General features: G+C 39.8%; 1 protein-coding gene across 1 annotated transcript in view; it reads right to left on the bottom strand.

Annotated features, from left to right (window-relative positions):
- The window catches only part of DIPK1A (divergent protein kinase domain 1A), a 127,933-nt gene that overhangs the window by 4,816 nt on the left and 103,653 nt on the right, over positions 1–19,464 (bottom strand). Inside the window, exon 3 of the mRNA XM_040232300.1 lies at positions 3,570–3,677. Within this exon, the coding sequence (XP_040088234.1) occupies positions 3,570–3,677 (108 nt within the window). The remainder of the gene's footprint in view (positions 1–3,569; positions 3,678–19,464) is intronic.

Below are 19,464 nucleotides of genomic sequence, written 5' to 3'. Positions count from 1 at the left end.
CCTAGCAGCACGTGGGTGGGCTTTCTCCAGTTCTGGCACATGGCTCTCTAGCTGTGGTGCATGGGCTTATTTGCTCCGAGACCTGTGGGATCTTAGTTCCCTGAACAGGGATCAAAGCCACGTCTCCTGCATGAAGGAGGATTCTTAACCACTGGACCAGGGAAGTCCCTGCCGATTTTTAAATACAGCTGGGTTTCTTGTTGTTGTTGTGGAGTTTCAGGAGCCCTCTATATATTCTGGATATTAATCCCCTATCAGATATATGATTTGCAAATACTTTCTCCCATTCTGTTTCTTTTTTACTCTACTGATATAGACCTTTGATGCACAAAGTTTAAAAATTCTTAAGTACATTTTATTTTTTTCTTTTGTTGCCTGTGGAAGAAATCATTGCCAAACCCAACGTCACAAAGCTTTCACCTAACGTTTTCATGTAAGATTTTCATAGTTTTAATTCATATCTTTAGATCTTTGATCTATTTTGACTTGAATTTTGTGTATGGTGTTAGGTAAGGGTCCAACTTCATTCTTTTGCATGTGTATATCCAGATTTCCCAGTACTATTTGTTAAAAAAGAGTTCTTTCCCTATTGAATGGTCTTAGCATGCTTGTCAAAAATTATATGACTGTATATGTGAGGGTTTATTCCTGGGCTATTATATTCCTTTAGTCTATATATCTGTCCTCATTGTTACTGTATAGAAATGCAACAGATTTTTGTGGGTTGACTTTGAATATATTTATTAGTTCTAATAATCTTGTGAAATTTTTAGGGTTTTCTACAAATAAGATCATATCATCTATCAAGAGATAATTTTACTTTTTACTTTTGAATTTATATGCCTTTTATCTCTTTAATTGATCTTGCCAAAATTTCCAGTACTATATTAAATAGAACTGGTGAAACTAGGCATCCTTGCCTTCTTCTTGATCTTAGGGGAAAAGTTTTCAGTCTTTCACCACTGAGCATGATGTTAGCTGTAGGTTTTTCACACAAGGGTTTTTACTGTGTTGAAGTAGGAGCGTTTTTATCCTGAGTTTTGTCAAATGCTTTTTCTGCACTAATTGTGGTGTTCCTTTCCCCCCTTTGTTATGTTAATGTCATGTATTACATTGATCAACTTTCATTGTTGAGCCATCAAAAGGTACGAAGGATTGGTGTTAGTTTTTTGAATGTTTATTGGAATTCATGAGAGAAACCCATACGTCCAGGGCCTTTCTTGTTGGGGGACTTGATTACTGATTTGATCTCCCTGTTAGTCTATGCAGATCTTCTATTTCTTAGTAGGTTTTGTATTTCTAGGAAGAATCTGCCCATTTCATCTAGAGTATCCAACTTGTTGCTGTACTACTGTTCACTGTATTCTCACATAATCCTTTTTTATCTATGTAGAACTGATAGTACTGTCTCTGCTTCATTTCTGATTTTCATAATTTGAGTCTTCTCTCATTGTTTCTTAGTCCGTCTAACTAAAAGTTTGTCAAATTTGTTGACCTTTTCAAATGATCAACTTTTGTTCTCACTGATTTTATTGTTTTTCTATTTTCTATTTCCTTGATCTCTACTGTAATCTGTATTATTTCCTTCCTTCAGCAAGGTTTAGATTTAGTTTATTCTATAATTCCTTACAATGTAAAGTTCAATTGTTTATTTGAGATGTTATCTCTTAATATAAGTGTTCATAGCTATAAATATAATCTTTTTTAAAGTCAGATTACACAGAAAGATGAAAAGTTCAACATCCATTTCCCTAATTCCCAGAATTAGTTATTAACTATCTAGCTATTTAACAATCTAACAATATATGGTGCTTCACGTTATGCTATAATCTGTTAATTTATTTGATTATCTTACTCCCTGTAACAATGCTATGCAGTAGATACTATCATTAACCTGACTTCACTGATAGATGAACTGATGCAGAGAGCAGTGAAGCAGTATGCTGAATGGCATACAGTGGTGGCAAAGCTATAGCATGTGAACCCAGGCAGCCTACTGTTGCTTACACTGTTGTTATTTATTTGTAAAAAACAAATATAACCGTATTAACTAGTAATACGATTACTCACTCCTCTGCTTCAAACCCTCTAATTCAATCAGAATAAAGTCCAAAGCCCTTTTCATTGTCTGCTAGGCTTCTTATGAGCTGGCCTGCTTTTCCAACCTGATCTTTACCACCTACTGCCTCAGTCTCTATGTCCCATCTATGCTGGTACTCTCTCTGTTCTTTGAACCTATCACCATCATTCCTGTTTCATGACCTCCTTCACTTGCTACTGGTTTTGCCTGGAATGTACTCTCAGTGATCTTCATACAGTTCATTCCTTCACATCATTCAAGTCTCAGCCAAGAGGTCCCCTTAGGCTGACCTTCCCTAATTTCCTACCTACAGTAGATCCCTCTTCCCTCACAGGTTACCCTCTAAGCCATGACCTCATTTTATTTTCTTCATAGCCCTTATCACTGTCTGAAATGATCTTATTTTTTTAATGTTCTGTTGTATTTATATATTGGTTGTGCTGGGTCCTCACTGACACACATGGGCTTTCTCTAGGTGCACTGAGTGGGGGCTTCTCTTAGTTGTGGTGCCTGGGCTTCTCCTTCTGGTGGCCTCTTGTGTTGCACAGCATGGGCTCTAGGTGCATAAGCTGCAGCAGTTACAGCATGCGGGCTCAGCAGTTTAGGCTCAAGGGCTCAGCTGTTGTGGCGCGTGGGCTTCGTTGCTCCGTGGCATGTGGAATCTTCCTGGACCAGAGACTGAACCCATGTCCTGCACTGGCAGGCGGATTCTTATCTACTGTACCACCAGGGAATCCATGAAATGACCTTATTTCTTTATTGACTGTTTATCACCTGTCTTCTTTCACATGAAACATAAGGCATATGAGGCCAGAGGTTTTGTCTGTCTTGTTCCCCATGGTCTCTCACAATGCCTTAAGCAGTACTTAGCAAACAGAAGATACTCAAATATTGGACTTTATTTCAGAAAACTTCTTAAGCATGGCGAGTGTTATAGACTTGAAATCTACTTTAAATTTCTATAAATATTTAGAAATTAAATATATACACAGGGTGAGTCTATTTCATCAACTCACCCTGTGTATATCCTATATAAAACACACCACATTTTGTAATTACTTTACTTATTTACTTATCTGTCAACTGTTTATGTTCCGTATCCCTCTGGGATAACATGACACCCATAGAGAAATAATCTTATCTGTCTTAATCACCCCCGTTTTCCTAACATCTAAAATAGTGTATGGAATATGCTGGGACTAGGGGATTAATAAATACCTGTTGGATGAATGAGTCTATACAATTGAATTATTTTAATAATTCAATTAATAATACAATTGAACTATTTTCTTCATAGCCCTTATCACTGTCTGAAATGATCTTATTTTTTTAATGTTCTATTTTATTTATACAATTAAATTATTTAAAATATACAATTGAATTATTTTAAATATCCTAAAGTTCCAGTTCAACAGTTCTTTTAATAAGTAGTTTAAGGTAAAATCAGATAGCACCATAAATCTGGAATGTTAATTCATAATGTCCATACCTGATTGTTGGGCTTGGTGGATAAGCATTTTCCAAAGTAAAGAGTTTCTGTAACACAAAGGCTATTACATGCAGGCCCATCAATAACTCCGGTCTTGTATTTGTCACACTAAAAACCAGGAAATAAAAAAGTAGTTAATAAGAAAAATGTTCACAGGAGAAACAAAATATTTTCATATGAAGCAATCAACAAAGGATTAATCTCCAAAATATACAAACAGCTCATGCAGCTTTATGTCAAAAAGAACCCAATGAAAAAATGGGCAGAAGATCACAATAGATGTTTCTTCAAAGAAGACATAGAGACGGCCGAAAGCACATGAAAAGATGCTCAACATCACTAATTATCAGAGAAATGCAAATCAAAACTGCAAAGAGGTATCACCTCACACCACTGAGAATGGCCATCATCCAAGAGTAACAAACAATAAATACTGGAAAGAGTGTGGAGAAAAGGAAACCCTCCCACACTGTTGGTGGGAATGTAAACTGGTATAATCACAATAGAGAACAGTATGGAGGTTCTTTAAAAAACTGACACAGAGCTACCGTATGATCCAGCAATCCCACTCCTGGGCACATATCAGGAGAAAACCGTAATCCAAGAAGACAGGTACACCCCAGTGTTCACCGCAGCACTATTCATAGCAGCTGAGACATGAAAGCAACCTAAATGTCTATTGACAAAGGAAAGGATAAAGGAGGCATGGCACGCATACAGTGGAGTATTACTCAGCCATAAAAACAATGAAGTAATGCCATTTGCCGCAACACAGATGGACCCAGAGACTACCATACTAAGTGCATTAAGTCAGAGAAAGACAAGTACTATATGGTATCATTTACATGTGGAATCAAAAAGAAATGATACAAGTGAACTTGCTTACAAAACAGAAACAGTCTTACAGATATCAAAAACAAACTTATGGTTCAGTTCAGTTCAGTCGCTCAGCCGTGTCCGACTCTTTGCAACCCCATGAATCGCAGCACGCCAGGCCTCCCTGTTCATCACCATCTCCCAGAGTTCACTCAGACTCACATCCATCGAGTCAGTGATGCCATCCAGCCATCTCATCCTCTGTCGTCGCTTTCTCCTCCTGCCCCCAATCCCTCCCAGCATCAGAGTCTTTTCCAATGAGTCAACTCCTCGCATGAGGTGGCCAAAGTACTGGAGCTTCAGCTTTAGCAACATTCCTTCCAAAGAAATCCCAGGGTTGATCTCCTTCAGGATGGACTGGTTGGATCTCCTTGCAGTCCAAGGGACTCTCAAGAGTCTTCTCCAACACCACAGTTCAAAAGCATCAATTCTTCGGCGCTCAGCCTTCTTCACAGTCCAACTCTCACATCCACACATGACCACTGGAAAAACCATAGCCTTGACTAGACAGACCTTAGTCGGCAAAGTAATGTCTCTGCTTTTGAATATACCATCTAGGTTGGTCATAACTTTTCTTCCAGGGAGTAAGCGTCTTTTAATTTCATGGCTGCAGTCACCATCTGCAGTGATTTTGGAGCCCCCCAAAATAAAGTCTGACACTGTTTCCACTGTTTCCCTATCTATTTCCCATGAAGTGATGGGACCAGATGCCATGATCTTCGTTTTCTGGATGTTGAGCTTTAAGCCAACCTTTTCACTCTCCTCTTTCACTTTCATCAAGAGGCTTTTTAGTTCCTCTTTGCTTTCTGCCATAAGTGTGGTGTCATCTGCTTATCTGAGGTGATTGATATTTCTCCCGGCAATCTTGATTCCAGCTTGCATTTCTTCCAGTCCAGCGTTTCTCATGATGTACTCTGCATATAAGTTAAATAAGCAGGGTGACAATACATAGCCTTGACGTACTCCTTTTCCTATTTGGAACCAGTCTGTTCTTCCATGTCCAGTTCTAACTGTTGCTTCCTGACCTGCATACAGATTTCTCAAGAGGCAGGTCAGGTGGTCTGGTATTCCCATCTCTTTCAGAATTTTCCACAGTTTATTGTGATCCACATGGTCAAAGGCTTTGGTATAGTCAATAAAGCAGAAATAGATGTTTTTCTGGAACTCTCTTGCTTTTTCGATGATCCAGCGGATGTTGGCAATTTGATCTCTGGTTCCTCTGCCTTTTCTAAAACCAGCTTGAACATCAGGGAGTTCACGGTTCACGTATTGCTGAAGCCTGGCTTGGAGAATTTTGAGCATTACTTTACTAGCATGTGAGATGAGTTACCAAAGGGGAAATGAGAGGGAGATAAGTCAGAATGATGAAATGAACATACTCACACTACTATATCATGAAATGAACATACTCACACTACTATATATAAGATAGATAACCAACAAGGATTACTATATAGCACACTGAACTCTATTCAGTATTCTGTGATACCCTCTAAGAGAAAAGAATCTAAAAGAATGAATATATGTATATGTAGAACTGAATCAACACAATATTGTAAACCAACTATATGCCAATACAATTAAAATTTAAAAAGAAGAAACATTAAAGACACCATAAAGAAATATTTACATTCTTTAAGAGAAAGTTCTGTGATAAAAATAATTCAGGCTTTGGATATGGACAGACTTGGATTTGAATCCAAACCCTGCTCCTTGCTAGTTATATAACTATGAGAGATCTTATTGTGATTAGGGTGTGCACAGAACTTTGAAGTCATTTTTTCCCACTTAGCATGGCCTGAGGTGGTATGGTACCTACTGCCTATGAGAAGATGGGCAGTCTATTTTTTTAAATGGCTCTATTTTAAAATGAATTAAAAAGTAAAAGTTTAAAATACCAAAATATTTTTAAAATAACAAGGCACTTCTGTCATCTTGTCTCCTTGATATTGTCCCAAGACAAGGGAAAAAAAAAAAGATGGGAATGCCCTGGTCATCCACTGGTTAGGACTCTGTTCTCACTGTCAAAGGCCTGGGTTCAATCCCTGGTCAAAGAACTAAGACTGTACAAGCCATGTGTTGCGACCAAAAAAAAAAAAGAAAGAAAGAAACCAAATCCTTAGACAAGATAAGGTACCAATGTAACCCTGCTGCTGCTGCTGCTAAGTCACTTCAGTTGTGTCCGACTCTGTGTGACCCCATAGACAGAAGCCCACCAGGCTCCCCCATCCCTAGGATTCTCCAGGCAAGAACACTGGAGTGGGTTGCCATTTCCTTCTCCAATGCATGAAAGTGAAAAGTGAAAGGGAAGTTCCTCAGTCGTGTCCGACTCTTAGCGACCCCATGGACTGCAGCCCACCAGGCTCCTCCATCCATGGGACTTTCCAGGCAAGAGTCCTGGAGTGGGGTGCCATTGCCTTCTCCGAATGTAACCTTAAGGCACAATAAATGAGGATGGCCTGCCAAATACAGTAAAAATTACACCAGAGTACAGAAGGATGCTGAGATTAAATACCTGCTGTGACCTCACTTCTCAAAGCTGGGAGAGCACTGACTATGTGGTATACCTGAGGGACAGACCCATCTCTCTGGTTTTCAATGAAAGTTTAGGGGGCACAAGCTGTGAGAACTTCCCAGGACTCTGGCATCATGAAGTAGCAGGGCAAGGCAGTATGTGTGTGTGCTCAGTCATGCCCTACTCTTTGCAACCCTACAGCCTTCCAGGCTCCTCTGTCCATGGAATTTCCCAGGCAAGAATACTGGAGCAGGTTGCCAGGGGATCTTCCTGACCCAGGGATCAAACCTATGTCTCCTGCATTGGCAGGCAAATTCTTTAGCACTGAGCCAGTAGGGCAAGGCAGCACTGATTAATAAAATCCTTAAAAATCTTACCTATGTTGGAAGCAGTCTGAAAATAAAATAAGGGTTGGGAGAGACTATATTATGAGCATCTCTGTAGTTGATGAGGAGAGAGAGAGGCTAAAGCAATCTGTGTATCTCCGTCTCTCTGTCTCATCTTTTCTTTTTCTGTTAACACACACACACACACACACACACACACACAAATTCTGGGCCACAGGAGTTTCACCACTCGCTCATTTCACTGCCCCAGTTGCTTCCTGCAAATAGCTGGTTAAAGAACTCCTTTCATTCAGTAACGAGTAATACTCAAAACAAGCTGGAGATCTATACAGCAAATCTATAAGGAAAAGGAAGAAAGGAATAGGAAGAGGACATCTCAAACAAAAATTTTTTTCCAGAAGAATATTGCCATGAAGCACAGCAAACATACTGCTATGAATCACAAAATACTTAATGAAATAGTTTAAGACTTCAAAGCAGGAGGCATAATGATGAGACAAAAGAATTGAATTTAAATGAAGCAAACAGAACTCAGAAAGGAGAAAAAGAAAAAAAATCACAGAAATTAAAGACATAGTATGAATGGGTAAAAGCATGAGAAGACAAAAATAACAACATAGGAAGACTTATGAGGGCTAGGTTGAGAAAAGTGAGCAAAATAAGATAGAAATTTAAAAAGAACTAAAAAGAATTTCAGCTAAAATTATAGATATAGAAGACAAAGGATATCCAGCATATCCATATATGGAAGAACAGAATACATGGAAAAGAAAAAAATAATCAAGGTAGAATTCAACAGAACTTCATATAAGTGAAAGAAGACTTTAATGTACAGATTAATGTACAGACTCACAGTGTCCCAAGGAAACTGACACAGAATGATCCCTGTGACAGATCCCATTGAATTTTACTGGACTTGAAAAATAAATAATCCTTTCAGCAAACAAGCAAAAGATCAAGAAATTTTTAAGGGAAAATAAATCAGATTGGACTCGGATTTCTCAACAGCGATCTTCAAAGGTAGTGCAGTGCCAGCAAAGTTTGAGAAAGAAGGGTGACCTGCTTGTGTCCTAATTTTCTTTTCTGTAAAAGGAGATGTAAATACTGCTTGACTTATAGCACTATTATGAGCTATAATCATTTAATGAGGATGGATCACCTGTGATTTTAATAAGTGCTCAATAATAGCTCTTCTTATTTTCCATAGCTACACTTTCTTTCAAGTAAAAGGCATCAAATGTTTTTGAATATGTTAAGGATCAGAAGATATAATTCCCATTAGCATCTCTTGAAGAACTATTAGAGAATGAATTTGAGGCAACCAAGAGATGAACACAGAAACTGCGCATGAAAGCCAGCTGAAATGTAGGACTGGGATGAAAACAGCCCTGAGAATCTATTTCATAATAACTGTTAAAACAGTATTGCGTAGTTACTAGATGCTTACCATGTATCAGGCACTGTTCCAGTGCTACACTTTTATTATGACAACAGCCCTGTGAGGTAGAACCTATTGTTATCACCATTGTACAAATAAGGAAACAGAAAGAGCACTTGCTCAAGCTACAAAATGATAAAGCTAAGATTTCAACCTAAGCAGTCTGGTTCCAGAGCTCATTCTCTTAATCACTACTCTATATCGTTCAGAATGTTAATATTATAAACTATACCAGTAAAAGTGATTCAATTAATAAAACCAAGAAGGAGAGATGTAAGAAGATGAGAGGTAGCAAAAAGGATGTTGATTTCCTTATCTTTAATATCCAAGGTCAAAAGACATTATTTCTTATAAATCAAATAATAGAGACAGAGTATATTCAAAAGTATAGAGATGATAATTTGAAGAATAATAATGTATTCATTAAAATGAGGTAGAGTAAAGGAGACGGGATGGATAGAAGTATAATAATTTTGTCACTGCTTGTACTGGGGAATAAATAGATGTGGCCTAAAGCAATAGAGAATAACATATAGTTTTAAAAGTTATAGTATAAGGCTAACCAATAAAGAGCTAAAACCAGAATACAAACCGTCCTAAATTATCAAAAGGAACAAAAGCATAAAACAAATATATAACCTCTAGAGAAAGATACAAACCAATCCTTAAAAACAAAAAGTAAGTCATAAAATGTGATATAGAACTAAGACATTACTATAAATGTCAATGGGATAAGCTTACCTATTGCAAGAAAAGTATCTTTAGAAAACAGACAATATCAAAAAAGTTGAAAAATAAAATATGGTACAGGTACACCAGCCAAACACAAAGAAAAAGTTAAGCTACAATCTTATGCCAGATGAGGTTGAATCCCCCTCTTTAGGTGAGGGAGCATTAAATAAGGCAAAAAAGAAAATCTTAGAGTTTTTCGAATGTTAAAACATATAATCCACAATGATGATATTACAATACTAATACTTTAATTGGAGTATAAAACTGATTTACAATGTTGTTAGTCTCTGCTGTACAGTGAAGTGAATCAGCTCTATGTATACATATACCCTCTCCTTCAAAGTCCTCCCCCTTCCTGAATTTCATAAAGTAAATCAAGTAATGTTAAAATTAATTACATGAAATCTTTAAGAAATAGAAAAAGAAATAAAGAGAAAAGCATTATAAGTAGGATACCCTATTTCACTTTTCTTAGTCCATGACAGAAAGAAAAAGTTTACAAAAAAAGACACAGAAGAACTCAATAATCTGGCTAATAAGGTACATCTAATTGCCCTGAGAACAGACTTTTTTCAAATGCCCATGGAACATCTATAAAATTAGATCAAAAGCTCTACACATTCCACTAAATAGACATAGCAGAAAGCAATTATTCTCCAGTCACAATATGATAAGAAATTTGAAATTAACAAAAAACTCTACCTGGAAAATTTGAAATATTCTTTTAATTCTTGAATCAAAGAGAAAGCCTAAATTGAAATTAAGCATCTGGGAAATAATAATAATACATTTTAAAAAATATCAGAAACTATAGCCAAAATGATAAAATTGAAAAAATGATTCAGAGAAGAATGAAGTCTTCAGTTCAGTCAGTTCAGTCGCTCAGTTGTGTCTGACTCTTTGCGACCCCATGGACTGCAGCCTGCCAGGCCTCCCTGTCCATTACCAACTCCCAGCGTTTACAAAAACTCACGTCCATTGAGTCGGTGATGCCATCCAACCATCTCATCCTCTGTCGTCCCTGTCTCCTCCCACCTTCAATCTTTCCAAGCATCAGGGCATTTTCAAATGAGTCAGTTCTTCACATCAGGTGGCCAAAGTATTGGAGTTTCAGCCTCAACATCAGTCCTTCTAATGAATATTCAGGACTGATTTCCTTTAAGGTGGACTGGTTGGATCTCCTTGCAGTCCAAGGGACTCTCAAGAGTCTTCTCCAACACCACAGTTCAAAAGCATCAATTCTTTGGCACTCAGCTTTCTTTATAGTCCAACTCTCACATCCATACCTGACATTGGAAAAACCATAGCCTTGACTAGACGGACCTTTGTTGGCAAAGTAATGTCTCTGCTTTTGAATATGCTGTCTAGGTTGCTCATAGATTTTCTTCCAAGGAGCAAGTGTCTTTTAATTTCATGACTGCAGTCACCATCTGCAGTGATTTTGGAGCCCCCCAAAATAAAGTCTGCCACTGTTTCCATTGTTTCCCCATCTATTTGCCATGAAGTGATGGGACCAGATGCCATGATCTTAGTTTTCCAAATGTTGAGCTTTAAGCCAACTTTTTCACTCTCCTCTTTCACTTTCATCAAGAGGCTCTTTAGTTCTTCTTTGCTTTCTGCCTTAAGTGTTGTCATTCGCATATCTGAGGTTATTGATATTTTTCCTGGCAATCTGGATTCCAGCTTGTGCTTCTTCCAGCCCAGCATTTCCCATGATGTACCCTGCATATAACTTAAATAAGCAGGGTGACAATATACAGCCTTGACATACTCTTTTCCCGATTTCAAACCAGTCTGTTGTTCCATGTCCAGTTCTAACTGTTGCTTCTTGACCTGCACACAGATTTCTCAGGAGGCACATCAGGTGGTCTGGTATTGAAGAATTTTCCACAGTTTGTTGTGATCCACACAGTCAAAGGCTTTGGCATAGTCAATAAAGCAGAAGTAGATGTTTTTCTGGAACTCTCTTGTTTTTTTGATGATCCAACAGATGTTGACAATTTGATCTCTGGTTCCTCTGCCTTTTCTAAAACCAGCTTGAACATCTGGAAGTTCATGGGTCACGTACTGTTGAAGCCTGACGTGGAGAATTTTGAGCATTACTTTGCTAGCGTGTGAGATGAGTGCAATTGTGCGGTAGTTTGAGCATTCTTTGGCATTGTCTTTCTTAGGGACTGGAATGAAAACTGATCTTTTCCAGTCCTGTGGCCACTGCTGAGTTTTCCAAATTTGCTAGTACACTGAGTGCAGCACTTTCACAGCATCATCTTTTAGGATTTGATAGCTCAACTGGAATTCCACCACCTCCACTAGCTTTGTTTGTAGTGATATTCCACCATCATGGATACAATCACACCGCTGTGATTATCTGGGTCGTGAAGATCTTTTTTGTACAGTTCCTCTGTGTATTCTTGCCACCTCTTCTTAATATCTTCGGCTTCTGTTAGGTCCATTACCATTTCTGTCCTTTATTGTGCCCATCTTTGCGTGAAGAGTTCCCTTGGTATCTAATTTTCTTGTAGAGATCTCTAGTCTTTCTCATTCTATTGTTTTCCTCTATGTCTTTGCATTGATCACTGAGGAAGGCTTTCTTATCTCTCCTTGCAATTCTTTGGAACTCTGCATTCAAATGGGTGTATCTTTCCTTTTCTTCTTTGCCTTTCGCTTCTCTTTTTTTCATAGCTATTTGTATGGCCTCCTCAGACAACCATTTTGTCTTTTCACTTTTCTTTCTCTTGGGAATGGTTTTGATCACTGCCTCCTGTACAATGTCATGAACCTCCGTCCATAGTTCTTCAGGCACTGTCTATCAGATCTAATCCTTTGAATCTATTTGTCACTTGCATCATATAATCGTAAGTGATTTGATTTAGGTCAAATGGTCTAGTGGTTTTCCCTACTTTCTTCAATTTATGTCTGAATTTGGCAATAAGGAGTTCATGGTCTGAGCCACAGTCAGTTCCTGGTCTTGTTTTTGCAGACTGCATAGAGCTTCTCCATCTTTGGCTGCAAAGAATATAATCAATTTGATTTTGGTACTGAACATCTGGTGATGTCCATGTGTAGAGTCTTCTCTTGTGTTGTTGGAAGAGAGTGTTTGCTATGACCAGTGCATTCTCTTGGCAAAACTCTGCTGCTGCTGCTGCTAAGTTGCTTCAGTCATGTCCGACTCTGTGGGACCCCACAGACGGCAGCCCACCAGGCTCCCCCGTCCCTGGGATTTTCCAGGCAAGAGTACTGGAGTGGGGTGCCATCGCCTTCTCCGTGGCAAAACTCTATGCAGTTTTAATTACATTAATAAACAACACAGAACAAATGAGTTAAAAAATCTAAAGAATGCGGAAAGAATGCATTAACCAATATAAAATAAAGAGAAGACTATGGCTGAAAGTGAAAGCGAAGTCACTCAGTCGTGTCCGACTCTTTGTGACCCCATGGACTGTAGCTTATCAGGCTCCTCCGTCCATGGGATTCTCCAGGTAAGAGTGCTGGAGTGGACTGCCCGGGGGATCTTCCCGACCCAGGAATCGAACCCAGGTCTCCCGCGTTGTGGGCATACACTTTACCATCTGAGCCACCAGGGAAGTACATTCCTGTAACTGAGAGAATTCCTCTGATCTTTATCTCCTAATGCCTACTTTAGATCTTCTTGCTCTTTCCTGGTTTCTGCAATTACCTTTTGTTTGTTCCTTCCCAGAATTTCCCGTCTGTCTGGTTCTCTTAGTCTGATGACATTATGCTGCTCACAGATCAGTCTTGCCCACTTCTAGCTCTTGGGATAAGGTAACCTATTAGAGGTTTGCAGTGACTGGGTTTCCTCTTGTATGGGATTGGGGCTGAGGATGATTTCTTGAACCTTTCATTCTGGAGACATAAATTTTTTTTACCATGCTGCTCAGCACGTATGGTCTAGTTCCCAACCAGGGATTGAACCTGCGCCCCTGCATTGGAAGCATGAGAACTCTTAACCACTGGACCTCCAGGGAAGTCCCTGGGGGCATAAATTTTTCATGATCCCAAAGAAATAGCCAAAGCATAGTGAGTTTTGGTAATTACTCAATACTTGGAAAGGCCAGCACAGGCTCAGCAGACCTATTTGCTTTGAGAATAAGGATAGCCCTAATAGAGATGAGAGTCCTGCTCACACGTAGAGTTAAATACAACAGATTCTAGTTAAACACCTAGAATCTGTTGCTCTTTAGCTATCACTAGCAGAAGCTCTTGGGTGAGCCCTTCACCATGCCTCCTTTCTCCTTTAGACCAGGTTGTAACCAAGAATATTAGGTTTCATCTTCATAGAAGCAGTCTCAATACTTTCTCATCCAGGTCAGCCTCTGGGGATTTTGAGGAAATGCAGAACCATCTGTTTGGTATCAGATGGCCAGGAATTTCGTTGGCATGTTTTTTTTCACTGAGGGAAAGGTGGTGGGAGTTCTTGGGTATGACTCAGGAGTGAAACCTTCTGCAGGTATAGTTTAAGGTTTCTAAGGATTTTAGATCACAGAAACTATAGAATTATCTCTAAATGTGTACTACTGAAGCCCTTGCCCCCCTAGAGCCCGTGCTCCACAAAAGAAAGTTAGTCGCTCAGTTGTGTCCAATTCTTTGCAACCCCATAGACTATGGCCCCCCAGGCTCCTCTGTCCATGAGATTCTCCAGGCAAGAATACTGGAGTGGGCTGCCATTCTCTTCTCCAGGGGATCTGCCCAACCCAGAGACTGAACCCAGGTCTCCCGCACTGCGGGCAGATTCTTTACTGTCTGAGCCACAACTGGGCCTGCCATAACAAGATAAGCCAATCGCAATTAGAAGCCTGCACACTGCAATAAAGGCACAGCACAACCAAAAATAAATGAATAAATAAAATTTTAAAGATCTCTAAAAAAAATAGGGCTTCCCTGATGGCTCAGTGGTAAAGAATCCACTTGCCAATGCAGGAGACATGGGTTCCATCCCTGGGCCAGGAAGATCCCACATGCTGTGGAACAGCTAAGCCCATGCACCACAACAGTTGAGCCTGTGCTCTAGAGCCTGGGAGTTGCAACTACTGAGCCCGAGGGCCCTAGAGCCCGTGCTCCGCAACAAGAGAAGCCACTGCAGTGGGCAGCCGTGCGCCGCAACTGAGAGCAGCCCCTGCCACAACCAGGGAAATGCACACGCAGCAACGAAGACCCAGCGCGGCCACACGTAATTAGATACAATTATTTTAAAATCTATACAAATGAAGCGACTATGGCAAAGGGTTAAGGTCTGCTATCTAGGCAGGAAGTACACAGGTGTTTGTTGTTTTGTTTTCTATAGGTCAACATTGTTCTAAGAACTTTTCATGTTATATTTCTCTTTGATCCTCACAACCACTCTATTAAAGAGGTATTATCATTATTTCCATTTTACTGGTAAAGAAACTGAAGCAAGAGAGGTCACAAGAAGGTTAAGAAACTTGCAGAAACAAATCTGATGAAGAAAAAGAAGGCGTAAAAAAATACCAGGCATGAAAGAGGGGATATCACCACATATTCTGCAGACATTAAAAACAGAGACTATTACAAATTTTGTACGAAAAAATTGATGATTTTGTTTGAATATATACATTTTTAGAAAATGACAAAAGAAAAAAAAGAAACTTGCAGAGCACATTAGTGGTGGCGCTGGTCCAAACCCAGACAGTCTGCCTCCAGAGCCTGTGCTTTTAACCACCCAAGTAAAAGAACCAGGATTACTTATCTTGGAGGGCAACATTTAGAGCGTGTTTAATAGTGATGGAGTCGCAAGCCCGTCCCCAGTGCTCCTGAGAAACGCTCATTCCTTTTACACAGCAACTCAAAGCAGGGACACAACTTTCATATTTGTTTCCCTGGAACTTTGCATATAATCAAATGCATACAAAAAGTTCTTACTGGATCGATGAATGGATTAAGAGTATTCTGGGTTTTATCTAGAAATAGGGCATTCTGTTATGAGCAACTCCTGGAATAGGACTAGGAGAGCTACCTGCTTTAACTGATCTTTGGCTCCTGCACCCTGAGGCACACTTTATCTGCAACTCCCCCGCCAGGTCAAGATTTAAAGTGGTTACTTCTACCACACCTGTCTTCCAGGGAACAATCCCAAGGCTGTATTATTTCCTTCCTGAGCTTATATTCCTGTTCTTTCTCTCCCTGTATTCCCAAGCCTAACTTCGTTTACGTTCACATTATCTTCCCTAATACAATGTGAGATGATTTGAAAGCACCGACGTGGTCCTTGCCATCTCTGAACTTCCCTTTCCCTCTAGCATATAGCACAGAGGTGGGAATTGCTTAAGTGTCTAATAAATGCTTATTAAATAACCAGTATGAAAACAGAGCGCTTTTGATTTTAAAACCTGAGGATAAAATGAATGCTTTCTCATAATATTTAAAACACTAAAGAAAAAAAAAAAGGAACAAACCAGTAACTTATTAGTAAACTGTGAAACAGTGAAGACATTCAGCGGGCATTCAGCTACAAGAATCACATTCTTGTTTTAAGCAAAGGCGCCAAGCCAAGCCTGCATCAAAGAAGTAGTCACAAAGAACAGGCTCTTCAACTTGTGGCTTCCATCACAAACTAAAAGCAAATTTCCCACATGCTTTTATGAAAAGGATGGCCAGCCACATATTGTTCTGTTTTTTGTTTTGTCTTGTTTTCAGGCTCAGCCATACACACAAACTATAATCACTGTCAGTAATCTGATCTTCTAACTAAAAAGACACAGAGACTACAGAGAATGTTCAACTTTATACAATACTGAGCAGAAAACATCAAAGGCTTTATTTAACTATGAGGATTTTACTATTCACCCCTTTTGCTTGCACATACCTCATGGTACCAGAAGATGGCACTCTTCAGCTAAATTTGATGAAACCCATTTTGTGCTGACAATAACTTCACGAACTATGGAAACTGTACCACCAGAGGCGGTAACAATGAACAGTTGTATAGTACTAGGTTTCAAATGATTTTCTAAGATCCACATTCTAAAAATGTATTTCAGACAATTATCAATTTCTCCTTACTTAGGAAGAAGCACAACAGTTGGGTTCTTAATTCCTGAAAATTCTCTTGAGTCTCTAGTCAGCACTCTTGCCCATTGCCTACATCAGCTGTTTTAAAGCAACTTCACCATTCTCTGCATTCTCACCGTATCGTCAACCTCTCACTCTTTCTCTCACCTGACTTCTTTCTCTCAGACGTTAACAGTGCTCATCACTCTCAGTTTCTTTCTCTCTCCTTTCACACACTCACACGCGCGCGCGCACACACACACACGAACCCTCTCCACTCTTCCCTTCCCTTCTGTTATAATGTATTTTACCTGCAGCATACAGTGTGCTATGTGGGCCTGTTTATGGTCCAGGCACCTCTAATACCCCAGTCAGGAAGGCACAGGTGCTTGACCAGTGTTCTAATAAGGTAGCAAGGAAGCCCATGCTCCAGGGGCTGTAAGGGCTTCTGTTTTCTGTATCTTGATAAAGAGTGATCCATCTCTGCTGCTGCTGCTGCGATATAGTTAATTAGCAAATTAGGATTTTACAGGTGAAACTTGTGGCATATGAAGTTAGAAATGAGCTATCACTGGTGAAATTGAGAGATGTGCGTTGGCTAAAATATAAGATATTCCTACTCTTTCACAGAGAGGGAATGTTATAAGAACCAGTAGAATTCATACCATTGTCTTTAGGGAGGCACCTAGAGCTAAGTTCTCAACCTGTAGGGAGCTTCAGCTCACCTGGACATCTTATCAGGACAGCTGGAGTGCACTCTCAGTGTTTCTGAATCATTAGGTTTTAGGTGGGGCTGCAGTTTTACATCTGTAGCAAGTCTCCAGGTGATACTAATGCTGCTGCTTATCAAAGAGACCACATTTTGAGAATCACTGGTTCAGAATTTCTAGTTGCTCGAGGCTAATTATAAGGGTAACAGGAGCCTGCCTCTGAAATCTTTCATGAAAGTTCACTGAGCAACTAAAAGGCCAGAGTCAGAACTTAAAACGCCAGAGTTAGAACTTTAATGGGTTTGTTGTTGTTACTGTTTGGTCGGTAAGTTGTGTCCAACTCTTTGGCAACCCCACGGACTGCAGCCCACCAGGCTCTGCTGTCTATGGGATTCTCCAGGCAAGAATACTGGAGTGGGTTGCCCTTTCCTTCTCTTGGGTATCTTCCTAGGCCAGGGATTGAACCTGTGTCTCCAGCTTGGCAGGAAGATTACTTTATCACTGAGCCACCTGATACAGACTGACTATATGAAATGTTTTATGACTGCTTATAAATAAATATGTGCTGAATAAATGCCTATGTATATTAGAAATCATTTTCATTATAACCTAGTAAAAAGGTTGTGTGGCAATAGTTCATACTTACCTATATCAAAATTTTCTGTGGCTACCATTATCTTTCAAAATAGAATCTAAGGAAGTGTGCATGCCCAACCTGGGGTAGGTGAGTTTAAATCAATTTCCCCGCCAAAAGGTGGAGGCAGCCCAAGAATCCACGGGTGGGTGGATGGATGAATGGATAAACAAAATGTGTTATATACATACAATGGAATATTATTCAGCCTTAAAAAGGAAGGAGATTCTGACATATGCTACAACATGGATGAACCTTCAAGATATTATGCTAAGGGAAATAAGCCAGTCACAAAAAGACGAACACAGCTGATCCTTGAACAGTACAGGGGTTAAGGGCACTGATCCCCTCCCCAGTACAAAATCTGGGTATAACTTTACAGTCAGCTGTCTGTATCCATGGTCCTTAATCCACAGATTCAACCAACTGCAAGTCATATAATACTGGAGTATGTATTTAGTGAAAAGAATCCACCGTAAGTCCACCCATGCAGTTCAAATCCATGTGGTTCAAGTGTAACTATACTGTGCCATTCCACTTGCATGAGATCTTTAAAGTAGTCAAACCCACAGAAACAGAAGGTAGAATAGTGGTTGCTAGGGGCTTGAAAGTGAAAGCAGCTCAGTTCCATCAGACTTTTGTGACCCCATGGGCTATAGCCGACCAGGCTCCTCTGTTCATGGAATTCTCCAGGCAAGAATACTGGGCGTGGGTTGCCATTCCCTTCTCCAGGGGACATTCCTGACCCAGAGATCAAACCCAGGTCTCTCTCATTGTACGCGAATTCTTTACTGTCGGAGCCAGCAGGGAAGCCCAAGAATATTGGAGTGGGGAGCCTATCCCTTCTCCAGGGGAACTTCCCAACCCAGGGATCGAACCATGGTCTTCTGCACTGCAGGTAGATTCTTTACTAGCTGGGCCACCAGGGCCTTGGGAGGAGGGAAAAATGGAAAGTTGCCATTTAAGGGGTATAGAGTCTCAGTTTTGTAAGATGAAAAAGTTACGGAGACTGGATGCAAAACAATGTGAATAAACCTAACACTACTGAACTGTACATTTAAAACAGTGAACGTGTGCTATGGAAAATAGTATGGCAGTTCCTCAAGAAATTAAGACCAGAACTAGCAGGTGATCCAGCAGTATCAAATCTGGGTATACATCCAAAGGAAACAGAGTCATTATTTCAGAGAGACAGCCACGCTTCCACATCACTGCAGTTGTATCCACAGTGGCCGAGGTTACAGAAATGACTTACGTGTCCACGGACAGAGGAATGGATTAAGCAAATGTGGTATATAGATACAATGAAATATTATTCAGCCTGTCGTTTGCAAGAACATGAATGAACCTGCAGGATATTATGCTACAAGGAATAGGCCACAGAGGGAAACACAAATACTGGATGGTATCACTCCTGAGTGAAATATGAAAACAAATAAAAGAAAAGATCATAGAAACAGGAGAGTGGGGAAGTGGTTGCCAAAGGCTGAGAGGGTGGGGAAATGAGAAGAGGATAGTAAAGGGTACAGACTTTCAGTTACAAAATGAAGACCATCTAAGGATCTAACATAACATGGTGACTACAGGTTTAGCTGTAACACTGTATTGTATAATTTA

Source organism: Oryx dammah, unplaced genomic scaffold (assembly GCF_014754425.2).
Source record: "Oryx dammah isolate SB20612 unplaced genomic scaffold, SCBI_Odam_1.1 HiC_scaffold_28, whole genome shotgun sequence".
Classification (NCBI taxonomy): Eukaryota; Metazoa; Chordata; class Mammalia; order Artiodactyla; family Bovidae; genus Oryx; species Oryx dammah.
The sequence above is the reverse complement of the archived record's forward strand: the minus strand, read 5'-3'. Positions and strand labels throughout refer to the sequence as shown.